The 12,561-nt window shown below is 48.2% G+C and overlaps 1 protein-coding gene across 4 annotated transcripts in view; it reads right to left on the bottom strand.

The window, feature by feature from the left end:
* The window catches only part of SLC30A9 (solute carrier family 30 member 9), an 800,207-nt gene that overhangs the window by 689,933 nt on the left and 97,713 nt on the right, over window positions 1-12,561 (bottom strand). For all 4 annotated transcript variants that reach the window (XR_014978192.1, XR_014978191.1, XM_085642175.1 and 1 more), the window contains exon 3: window positions 2,320-2,382. Coding sequence is in view for 2 of the 4 variants with exons in the window: in XM_085642175.1 (XP_085498301.1) it covers window positions 2,320-2,382 (63 nt within the window). In the remaining 2 variants the exon portion in view is untranslated. The remainder of the gene's footprint in view (window positions 1-2,319; window positions 2,383-12,561) is intronic.

Here is a 12,561-nt window from a genome sequence, read left to right on the forward strand (position 1 = left end):
TGTAGGAAGCACCAAACTCCAAGTGCATAAACGTATACTACAGCACTTAAGGGCAATATCCAATCAGGACGATACATACCCTGTAGCCCGGCACTTTAAATCCAAGCATGGCTCTCGAAGCAGTGATTTAAGATATTTTGTTATAGACTATCCCAGCCAGTAAAAGAGGGGGTGACAGGGAACACAGATTGTGCCAGCTGGAAACAAGATATATCCTTGAACTGAATACCAAACAACCATCAGGCCTAAACATAACAGAGGATCTATATACATGCCTGTAGGACCATTTACTAAGGCGCAAACCCATTGATATTCGTTGCTATACATCTATTATCTATATATTACATAGAAAAACAAGGAAAAAGGAATAAAACTTGTGTAAGGGTCAAAAAACTTTTTTAAGGAAAAAAAAAAAAATTTTAGGGAATTTTTTATCTGTATTTATTTTTACTATTTTATAGAATTGTATGTAGTCCTTTCATGTGTATCTATTTATTTACCATATAATACAATATGAAAATTTAACAGTATCTATTTTAGATTTTATTTAAGTCGCATCTATATTGTAATATTTAATATGGTATTTATTTATTTATTTATCTAGTCATTTAGATGAATGAGGACCTAAGAGACTCAATGGTTCAAGTTGAATTTTATTATTATTCTCTATATTCTGGTTTAAATAATACTTAAAAAATACTTAAAAAATACTTACTCTTACCCGTATACAATCTCATTGGTAATTTGCAACTCAAATGTCCAATCTACTGTACACAATTAACATGTTTTTTTAGGATTACACACTGAGCTACAACATTTATCCTTAAGTGGCGTGATATTAAGATCTCACATACAATTATCAATGGGATGCACCCTTAGGCCGTCTTAAAACTGTCAACATAGATCTGCATACTAGCGTTGTGTTAAACTGGACACAAATTAGATAAGAAGGGACTGAAACACCTTTTGTAGGCCATCATTATTACCTAGCCCTTTAATAGGAGTTGACCAAAAAACCAAATAAACAATTTACAAAAAAGTAACGAAGTTTTGTTTACAAAAGACATGACAATAAGTCATGTGTAAACGGTATCACTGGGGCTCCAGTGATAGTTTTTCTCACATATATATTTGTTTCTATGTTCTTTTCGATTTGGACTTTCTCCCAAAAATTTTATATATAGGCATTTAAGCTGTTGATCTAAGTTATATATATTTATTAGAGAAATTGTGCACCAATTAGGGGAAGGGAGGTATGGTGATAAGATTCTCATATACACATGGAAAAACGGTCCTTTTTGCACTTTTAACAGTGTTAAAGGATTGTTAGACACTAATAAACTGTGTGTTCCCCTTCAAATCGGGCACTATGCACTTTAGTATTTTAACCTTAGGTTTACATGTACAGTCAAGCGCAATGAGACAAATTCACAAGCATCAGTTCCAATCATACAATAACGGTTTTGAGGAACCTAAATTATGTTATTTAAATCAATACCTTTTTTAAATAAATTTTATGAGGTTTTAGGGATTTGGATTTACCCGTATTTTACTCATAATGTTAACCCGAAAGTATAGAGGAACTGGCTGTTTGTAGTCTGTTATCTGTGTCATTTGTTTCAACACATGCCAATCAGCTTGCCTGTTACTTGTACTATATAAACCAATAACATGTTGCGTTACAGTGTCATGTGATCAAGGCCCAAGGTCGGGCTGAAACGCGTCATGGCGGCAAAGTGAATTTGAAATAAATATATTTTCCGCACCAAACTGTGGTCCGTATCCGTTGTCAAGAAGAGACAGTAGCGGAGTTCCTTGGAATGAATATATATCTATATATATATATCTCAATAAAAAGATATTAAATTTAAAAAAAAGGAACACATTGAAACCTCAGAGAAGATTTAATCGTACTCAATGTAATGTGTTAGACAATCCATATGCTATTCTAACCTAATGACAACTGATGTGAACTATTTTGCAGTAAAACCATTCAAAACGATTTAAAAACAACTTCTTGCACATTAAAAGTACTTGATTTTCTTCAGCTTCTCTTTCCCACATTACAAAGATGTTTCAGAAGAGAAAATCCTACACACTTGTCACCAAGGCAATATTTATATATAGATTGTTTGCCCGTTCCATGAGAATACCAACAACTTGCAAAGCAGCACTCTTTATCGAGCTCAGTTTGGTGACATGAATGTGAATCCCAAAAGACACACATGCATACCTGATCTGGTGCCTAATCCGATTTGGTTTCCTCATAATTGTTCAAAGATTACAGCACTGTTGTACAATTGGGAGTGAATCACTTACCCTTCACTTGAATGGGATTCTCTGGAAATTGTGCTTTTTGTCCCATACTGCTGGAGTCCTGTCCTTGAAAAGAAAATTGAGACATTTTTAGGCCTGAACATTTCTAGGCTGTACAAGAAGTGCACATCACTACTTAAAGTAAAACTACAAAGTACAATGGACTCGAAAGATGTAACATCACACACACACACACACACACCCACACACGTGTTTGAGAGTGGGCAGAACTGCTCTTACAAGTAGGATACCATCAGAAATATTGAGAACCCCAATTATTCTGGCTTCTGTAAAAGTAGTTGTGTGGAAACACATTAAAAGGGTAGTATGAAGTTCCTTTTAATTAAGACACCCGCTTTAAGCAGATATGACAAAAGTATAAGAGGTGAAAAGGTGAGAATGTATTGCGCAGAAATCGTACTAATAGGAATTTCATTATGCAAACTTTAACTCCTACCTACTGAAAGGTGCAACAGGTCAAAAGGAGAATAAATCGAAGTAACTGGGGAAATCTCTACATTTTTCCAAATTTAAATAAAGAATGCGAAAAATGTGTTTGGAAACATTTAGTACTATGTTTTTTGAACTGACAGATAATTGGTATTCATTCAAAAGATTGCATTCAAAGTTATAAAAATATGGAGCATAACAATAATGATCCAATTGTATACAGCATATATTTTATATTAATGCTAAGAATTAATTTGCAACGTTGAAAATGACTTTATCAAACTGATTTAAGGAGATAAATCAAATAATCTATGTATTGAACAACCTCCAACATTTTTTATTTTATGAAGATTAGACACATGGGGAGTTTTCGGTGTCCAACCATAGGAACACTTGATGGCGGGCACCCACCATTCAACCCCAGCAGAATGTTCAGTCAATTTTTTTTTACATGCTCTTGCTGAAATGCCATGGTTGTAAGCTGGAGGAACAAGGATCCTGTTCTGTATTGGAAATTATGCAATTTCTTTAGTGATCAGGTGTTGTGCATACTCCTAGCGTTTGGATTTAAGGACTACACTTGGGCACTGCTTCAGACACCAATGAGAAAGTGCTGACTAAAATGTAGTTGTTCCTAAACTTATGTGAGGCTTTGTACATACCAAATAGGAAGGATTCGGAACAGTCCTGAGCAGAAAACATCACTGTGAGAAGTTGGCCTGGTATATGATGTCCATTAATCTAAGTGGGCACCTTGCACCAGTCCAGACAAACCTTAGGGTGATTTAAGAGGTCTTAGACAACCTTAGAAAGCTCTCTAAGTGGAAGCTGTGGAGAGCAGCCTTCTGGCTTAGTCCACAAGGAATGTAAAGCACCTAGTTTGACCAGAATGCAATCTTATAGCATAGATTAAGTGAAAAAGAACTACACAAAGTAGTTACAAAAATATGTATTTATTATATAACACTAATAGAAATATCTCCTACCCGGAGATATGCACAATACACACAATACTTTATCCAAGAAACACAGTAAATAGCACGAAATACACAGTGGCTCCAGAGGGGGGGAACAAACCATATACTAAGAACTTGGTATAAGAACCACGACTGGAGTCAAGACAGAGTCGAGAGGACGTAGAACTGCTGGGGCCAAAGGAACTACCCAAGGTAAGTAGATAGGGACCCCACGGAGAGTGTGTGCAGTGTGAGTACACCCACCGAGTGCTCTGTACAACTCTACATGTAAGTCGCAGTTGGATTTTTAACGATTAAGGACCCTTTCCAGTGGACCCTGAAGAAACCCCGTGGAAGACAGAAGGTTAGAGAGCCACCCCATCCATGGATACCCTAGTACCCACATTACCTACACCGGGGAAGCCGGGTACATACGTGTGAGGTGGTGTCGGAAACCACAGTCGTTTCCAATGGAGGACTTCAGGAAAGTGCCGCTTCTGGAAGAGGAGAAAGTGTCTGGTGGAATCCGAAGATGGATTCTTGATGAGAGGTACCTGCAAGCAGAGGGGACCGAGTCTGTGTCACTCAGGGGTAACCAGGAGACTTGGAAGACGAATGTCCTCCGATGTTGGGTGTTGCAGGATATGCAATGATGACCTTGACTCTGTAGCTGTGAGGACCAGACGACGCTGAGGAAGACCAGGAGCAGTGCACAAGCTGTCCCATGAAAGATGTCGAGTGCTGAGGGTTCGGTGTCTGGCGGGAGCACCAACAAGCTTTGGCAAAGGCAAGCCTCTCAGGAAACCAAGAAGGAGCAACGTCGGGACCAGCAAGGTCCAGGGGACACACCAAAGGCAGGGAAGTCAGAGCAGGCCCCGAGCAAATAGGGGAGCCCAAGAGAAGCAAAGGTGACCCTCAAATGGAACCACAGGCCGGCGGCACAGGAGTCACGAGAGGATCTCAAGCAGCTCACCAAAAGATTCAGGCCACGATGCACACGATACGGTGCGGCTGAAGATTCTGGTCACAGGAGATGCTCGAGGTTGGGGCTACTTGGAACCTCAAGATCTTCTTGTAAAGAAGTCAACAAGCCTTTGCAACTGCAAATTGACTGGGTACACAGGGATTCGGTTATTGCAACACCCCACGAGGAATACTGGCCTCAAACTTGGTGAGAGGGTAGAGCAGGCCTCGGGAGCTGTGGAAAACCACCACCTGTGTTGCAGAGCCGTTCGGAGTACAGAGGAGCTCAGGATCAGCAGACCGGTCGTCTTAGTTGCAGTGTCTGCAAAAGCAGGAAAGTGACTCCTTCACTCCAAGGGAGATTTTTTTCAGATGTCCGATGCTTCACAGACCTTGGATGGTTCCTGTATGATGCACAGAAGATGCAGCAGACTGGGAGGGAGTCGAAGTCTGGCCCAAACGAAGTCCAGAGCGCCCAGACGGTCGAAGTGCAGTGGTGTCTGATCTGCATCTTATCCCACGACTAATCTAGGGGCCTACACCCAGGTAAGCCATTAAGTACCCTAGGGAAAGGGTTGGGAAGATTCAGGGGACCCTCCCAGGGGCGGGTCTGGACAGAGGGGAGGTTACTCCCATGTCCTTTGTGCAGTTGCGTGCCAGGGTGGGAGCCAACGGCTCCCAGAACTGGTTTGAACTGGACTATGCACAGGACACCAAATGTGCCCCTCATGCAGACTGAGTGACGCTGGCAGCGCCCCCACCCCACCCCAATACACTAAATCCAGTCTAGGAGGTGATCACACCTCCCTGTGACAGGATGCCTATTCTGCCTTCCCCTGCTCGAGCTTGACTCAGCAGCAGGAGGGCAGAAATGTGTGGCAGAAATGTGTCTCTGGTAGGCAGCAACCATTTTGTGCTGTCCAGGGCAAGAAGCCTGGTACCGGGAACACTGAGAGCCTAACGGAGGGCTCTTCCAGTGCTTGGAACCATACCCCACACCATTTACAGTGTGGGGTATGATTCCAACCTGTTTGATACCAAACATGATAGGATTCGTTGCAGCCGTTTTCGAGATGGCCATAGTGTAATTACGCGGTGCCCCTCTATATAGTATATGGCTGCTTCACTGACAACCCGGGAGAATAGACTTTGTAGGAAGCAGGGGTGTTCTACTCATGCAGGGGCACCCTCTCACTTAGAACCAAGCACCCTGCCTTCAGGATTGCAAAGGCCTGCTATATGGGTGACTTAAAGGTTTTAAGTGCAGTGAACCTAGATATAGGAAACCTATATCTTCCTATATCTTTATTAAGTGGTGCTAGCACCAACTTACACAGGCTGCAATGGCAGGCCTGTAGTTTCATTTTGAATGGTCTCCCATGGGTTGCATTATACATGCTTCAGCCCATGGGAAACCTCAGGGGTACCTATACCCTTGTGTAATGAATGTGTTTTTCACTAAAAGGACACACCCAAACCCTGCACTCCCACTCTGGGAGGCAAATATATCACTGCACCTTTAATAATACACTTTGAACAGCCCTCTCTAAGGTGAGGCAAAAACCCAGCACTCCCAAAGGCGAGGCAAGAAGACAAATTCTGGTACATTTTAAAAATAACACACACAAGTTTATTAATGCAATGTTTAATAAGGTAGGCCAAATATATCAATAAATGCAGATTCTCAGGTACCAAACACTTTTAAATGAACAAGTAAAATAAAATGCAGTATATACACAAATAGCAAAGAGTAGAAAATATATATATGATGGTTAGGAACACCTCACCGATTGAATTTGCATCATCCTGCCAACTTAAGCTTTTGGAAGCCCGTCAAAAGCACAGGTAGGAGTTTCAATCAGGACTCGAGTTCCGTCACCTCCACAGAAATATATCTATTCGTGGTGAACTTCCACCTGACCCCTGCAGGTTCCCAGCTTTAATACTATTACTCAACGTGAAGCGAAGCATCTAGAAAACCTCGCCCCCTTCTCATTGGAAAAAAACGAGCTGACTGTACCAGTCTGCGTGAAGGCCAAGATTGGTGCTGGACAAGCTCCTGTATTATGACTTTGAGGCAGAGTTGCACATTCTACAGATAATATCCAGTTCACTCTGGTCAGTGAAGAGCGATAAACAAGTGAAGAGCAGATACCTGCCCTCCCCACTTCGCAGCGATGTGTGGGCAGCAAGGCAAAGCCAGAAAACAAGATGAAATGCAAAGCCAATAGTAAGAACTTATCATTAGGCAACACCAAGAATGTGTGCACCATAGCTCACAACAGTGCACTTCGAAACCAAAGAGTACATTCCACACCTCTCTCTCTCTCACGCTTTCAAATGCACATCCCACACCTTCTATTCTTGGCAAGACTATTCTACTCCGTGACAGCTCCCACTGAAAGACAGCAAGATTATAAGAAAGAAGAGAAGCAGAACCGTCTCATAAATCCAGGCTAGGGTAAAATAACACACTAAAGTCAGTTAAAATGGTGGTAGTTGAAGGTCATCACAGGGTGCCCAACCACAAGAGTGGCTCTTTCATTACCATTAGTACCATATACTAGGGACCGATAAGGGTACCCCAGTATTCAATCTGGGATGTACCCAAGTACTTACCACAACAATTTAAGGGAGAAAGCAGAGTGACTGGGGTCCTGATTAGCAGCATTCCAGTCAGACTAGTCAAAAACAGCTTAGCACCAGGCAGAAAGTGGGGGTAACCATGTAGAAGGATCCTACCTTCCTACAATCACCTTTCCAATACTGATGCTCAATTATTTTGATATTTTAGAAAGATAAATGCATCTTTAGCAATACAACCAGAAGGCTGTATGTTTACCACACATTTCTGGTTCATCTAAGCGAAGTTGCTTTCCAGATGGGACCACTCTTAATAAGGAACAATGTATGAAAGTAAAAGATAATGTATGTATGAATCAAGACTTCTTAAGCACTTTGTTAACTTACAAGGTGTCCTGCCCTGGGCTAAAGAACAGAGAATAACTACTGTCACAGGTAGTTAGAGAGGAGCAAAGTTTTCAGAGCTTTTGGAAAGGCAACAATTGATTAAAAGACCAAAGGTAGAGCGGTAGAGAGTTTCAGAACCTAGCTGCCACAACTGAAAAGGCCCTACCCTCCTATGTGTGAGCAGTACAATCTAGGAACAAGCAAAAGACACCCTTTGGTGGAACTCACATTGCGAGCAGGACAGTAATGCCGGAATTTGTTTCGCAGGTAGATCGGTCGAATGCTATAAACTTAAAAAACAATGAGCAATCACATGCTTTGAAAATAATCTGTTTGGACACTGGCATCAGGGGCGAGAAGCTTATTCAATAATTCAAGGTAAGAAGCCTCATTTTAATTCCACTGATGTCGATATAGAATAGACGCAGAAGAAGGAGGAGAAACCAGATGGCTCAAAATCGTAGACTTGAACACCACGCGCCTGATATACGCTGGGAGAATGAGTTAGATCTTGCAAATCAGTTTCAGTACAGAAAACAAACACATGGAAGACAAGCATTTGCAATGCAATAGGTCTTGCATTTATAAGAGTTTGAGCTATGGGCATTGTAAAATTACAATGCCTTTTATTTATGTTTTGGTTTTAAAACAAATAAAAGGCATTGTCATTTACAATGTCAGTAGCATAAACTCGCATAAAAGCAGTGTGTGGAGTGCAGCAGTGTGCGGCGTGCAGCAGTGTGCGGCGTGCAGCAGTGTGCGGCGTGCAGCAGTGTGCGGCGTGCAGCAGTGTGCGGCATGCAGCAGTGTGCGGCGTGCAGCAGTGTGCGGCGTGCAGCAGTGTGCGGCGTGCAGCAGTGTGCGGCGTGCAGCAGTGTGCGGCGTGCAGCAGTGTGCGGCGTGCAGCAGTGTGCGGCGTGCAGCAGTGTGAGGCGTGCAGCAGTGTGCGGCGTGCAGCAGTGTGAGGCATGCAGCTCTGTGGCGTGCAGCGGCGTGCAGCAGTGTGCGGCGTGCAGCAGTGTGCAGCAGTGTGCGGCGTGCAGCAGTGTGCGGCGTGCAGCAGTGTGCGGCGTGCAGCAGTGTGCGGCGTGCAGCAGTGTGAGGCATGCAGCACTGTGGCGTGCAGCGGCGTGCAGCAGTGTGCTGCGTGCAGCAGTGTCGTGCAGCATGCAGCAGTGAGTAATGCAGCAGTGTGCAACAGTGTGTGGCGTGCAGCAGTGTGCCGGTTGCATCAGTGTGTGCCGTGCAGCAGTGTGTGGCGTGCAGCAATGTTTCGTGCAGCAGTGTGTGGCGTGCAGCAGTGTGCGGCATACAGCAGTGTGCGGCGTGCAGCAGTGTATGGCAGTGTGTGGCGTGCAGCAGTGTGAGGCGTGCAGCAGTGTGAGGCGTGCAGCAGTGTGAGGCGTGCAGCAGAGACACGTGGAGGGTGAGGAGAGACACGTGGAGGGTGAGGAGAGACACGTGTGGAGGGTGAGGAGGAGACACGGGTGGAGGGTGAGGAGGAGACATGTGGAGGATGAGGAGGAGACACATGTGGAGGGTGAGGCGGAGGGTGAGGAGACACGTGTGGAGGGTGAGGAGAGACACGTGTGGAGGGTGAGGAGAGACACGTGTGAAGGTAAGGAGAGACACGTGTGAAGGTAAGGAGAGACACGTGTGGAGGGTGAGGAGAGACACGTGTGGAGGGTGAGGAGAGACACGTGGAGGGTGAGGAGAGACACGTGTGAAGGTAAGGAGAGACACGTGTGGAGGGTGAGGACAGACGTGTGGAGGGTGAGGAGAGACACGTGTGGAGGGTGAGGAGAGACACGTGTGGAGGGTGAGGAGAGACACGTGTGGAGGGTGAGGAGAGACACGTGTGAAGGTAAGGAGAGACACGTGTGGAGGGTGAGGACAGACGTGTGGAGGGTGAGGACAGACACGTGTGGAGGGTGAGGAGAGACACGTGTGGAGGGTGAGGAGAGACACGTGGAGGGTGAGGAGAGACACGTGGAGGGTGAGGAGAGACACGTGGAGGGTGAGGAGAGACACGTGGAGGGTGAGGAGAGACACGTGGAGGGTGAGGAGAGACACGTGGAGGGTGAGGAGAGACACGTGTGGAGGGTGAGGAGAGACGCGTGGAGGGTGAGGAGAGACGTGTGGAGGGTGAGGAGAGACGTGTGGAGGGTGAGGAGGAGACACGTGTGGAGGGTGAGGAGGAGACACGTGTGGAGGGTGAGGAGGAGACACGTGTGGAGGGTGAGGAGGAGACACATGTGGAGGGTGAGGCGGAGGGTGAGGAGACACGTGTGGAGGGTGAGGAGAGACACGTGTGAAGGGTGAGGAGAGACGTGTGGAGGGTGAGGAGAGACACGTGTGGAGGGTGAGGAGGAGACACGTGTGGAGGGTGAGGAGGAGACACGTGTGGAGGGTGAGGAGGAGACACATGTGGAGGGTGAGGAGGAGACACATGTGGAGGGTGAGGAGACACGTGTGGAGGGTGAGGAGAGACACGTGTAAAGGGTGAGGAGAGACACGTGTGAAGGGTGAGGAGAGACACGTGTAAAGGGTGAGGAGAGACACGTGGAGGGTGAGGAGAGACGTGGAGGGTGAGGAGAGACGTGGAGGGTGAGGAGAGACGTGGAGGGTGAGGAGAGACGTGGAGGGTGAGGAGAGACGTGGAGGGTGAGGAGAGACGTGGAGGGTGAGGAGAGACGTGGAGGGTGAGGAGAGACGTGGAGGGTGAGGAGAGACGTGGAGGGTGAGGAGAGACACGTGGAGGGTGAGGAGAGACACGTGGAGGGTGAGGAGAGACACGTGGAGGGTGAGGAGAGACGTGGAGGGTGAGGAGAGACGTGGAGGGTGAGGAGAGACGTGGAGGGTGAGGAGAGACGTGGAGGGTGAGGAGAGACGTGGAGGGTGAGGAGAGACGTGGAGGGTGAGGAGAGACGTGGAGGGTGAGGAGAGACGTGGAGGGTGAGGAGAGACGTGGAGGGTGAGGAGAGACGTGGAGGGTGAGGAGAGACGTGGAGGGTGAGGAGAGACGTGGAGGGTGAGGAGAGACGTGGAGGGTGAGGAGAGACGTGGAGGGTGAGGAGAGACACGTGGAGGGTGAGGAGAGACACGTGGAGGGTGAGGAGAGACACGTGGAGGGTGAGGAGAGACGTGTGGAGGGTGAGGAGAGACACGTGGAGGGTGAGGAGAGACGTGTGGAGGGTGAGGAGAGACGTGTGGAGGGTGAGGAGAGACGTGTGGAGGGTGAGGAGAGACGTGTGGAGGGTGAGGAGAGACGTGTGGAGGGTGAGGAGAGACACGTGTGGAGGGTGAGGTGGAGGGTGAGGAGAGACACGTGTGGAGGGTGAGCAGAGACACGTGTGGAGGGTGAGCAGAGACACGTGTGGAGGGTGAGCAGAGACACGTGTGGAGGGTGAGGTGAGACACGTGTGGAGGGTGAGGAGAGACACGTGTGGAGGGTGAGGAGAGACACGTGTGGAGGGTGAGGAGAGACACGTGTGGAGGGTGAGGAGAGACACGTGGAGGGTGAGGAGAGACGCGTGGAGGGTGAGGAGAGACGTGTGGAGGGTGAGGAGAGACGTGTGGAGGGTGAGGAGAGACGTGTGGAGGGTGAGGAGAGACGTGTGGAGGGTGAGGAGAGACGTGTGGAGGGTGAGGAGAGACGTGTGGAGGGTGAGGAGAGACGTGTGGAGGGTGAGGAGAGACGTGTGGAGGGTGAGGAGAGACGTGTGGAGGGTGAGGAGAGACGTGTGGAGGGTGAGGAGAGACACGTGTGGAGGGTGAGGAGAGACACGTGTGGAGGGTGAGGAGAGACACGTGTGGAGGGTGAGGAGAGACACGTGTGGAGGGTGAGGAGAGACGTGTGGAGGGTGAGGAGAGACGTGTGGAGGGTGAGGAGAGACGTGTGGAGGGTGAGGAGAGACACGTGTGGAGGGTGAGGAGAGACGCGGAGGGTGAGGAAAGATGTGTGGTGAGGAGAGACACGTGGAGGGTGAGCAGAGACACGTGTGGAGGGTGAGGAGAGACGTGGAGGGTGAGGAGAGACACGTGGAGGGTGAGGAGAGACGTGTGGAGGGTGAGGAGAGACGTGTGGAGGGTGAGGAGAGACGTGTGGAGGGTGAGGAGAGACGTGTGGAGGGTGAGGAGAGACGTGTGGAGGGTGAGGAGAGACACGTGTGGAGGGTGAGGTGGAGGGTGAGGAGAGACACGTGTGGAGGGTGAGCAGAGACGTGTGGAGGGTGAGGTGAGACACGTGTGGAGGGTGAGGTGAGACACGTGTGGAGGGTGAGGAGAGACACGTGTGGAGGGTGAGGAGAGACACGTGTGGAGGGTGAGGAGAGACACGTGTGGAGGGTGAGGAGAGACGTGTGGAGGGTGAGGAGACACGTGTGGAGGGTGAGGAGAGACACGTGTGGAGGGTGAGGAGAGACACGTGTGGAGGGTGAGGAGAGACACGTGTGGAGGGTGAGGAGAGACACGTGTGGAGGGTGAGGAGAGACGTGTGGAGGGTGAGGAGAGACACGTGTGGAGGGTGAGGAGAGACACGTGTGGAGGGTGAGGAGAGACACGTGTGGAGGGTGAGGAGAGACACGTGTGGAGGGTGAGGAGAGACGCGGAGGGTGAGGAAAGATGTGTGGTGAGGAGAGACACGTGGAGGGTGAGCAGAGACACGTGTGGAGGGTGAGCAGAGACACGTGTGGAGGGTGAGCAGAGACACGTGTGGAGGGTGAGCAGAGACACGTGTGGAGGGTGAGGAGAGACACGTGTGGAGGGTGAGGAGAGACACGTGTGGAGGGTGAGCAGAGACACGTGTGGAGGGTGAGCAGAGACACGTGTGGAGGGTGAGCAGAGACACGTGTGGAGGGTGAGCAGAGACACGTGTGGAGGGTGAGCAGAGACACGTGTGGAGGGT

This window comes from Triturus cristatus, chromosome 2_2 (assembly GCF_964204655.1).
Source record: "Triturus cristatus chromosome 2_2, aTriCri1.1, whole genome shotgun sequence".
NCBI classification, from domain to species: Eukaryota; Metazoa; Chordata; class Amphibia; order Caudata; family Salamandridae; genus Triturus; species Triturus cristatus.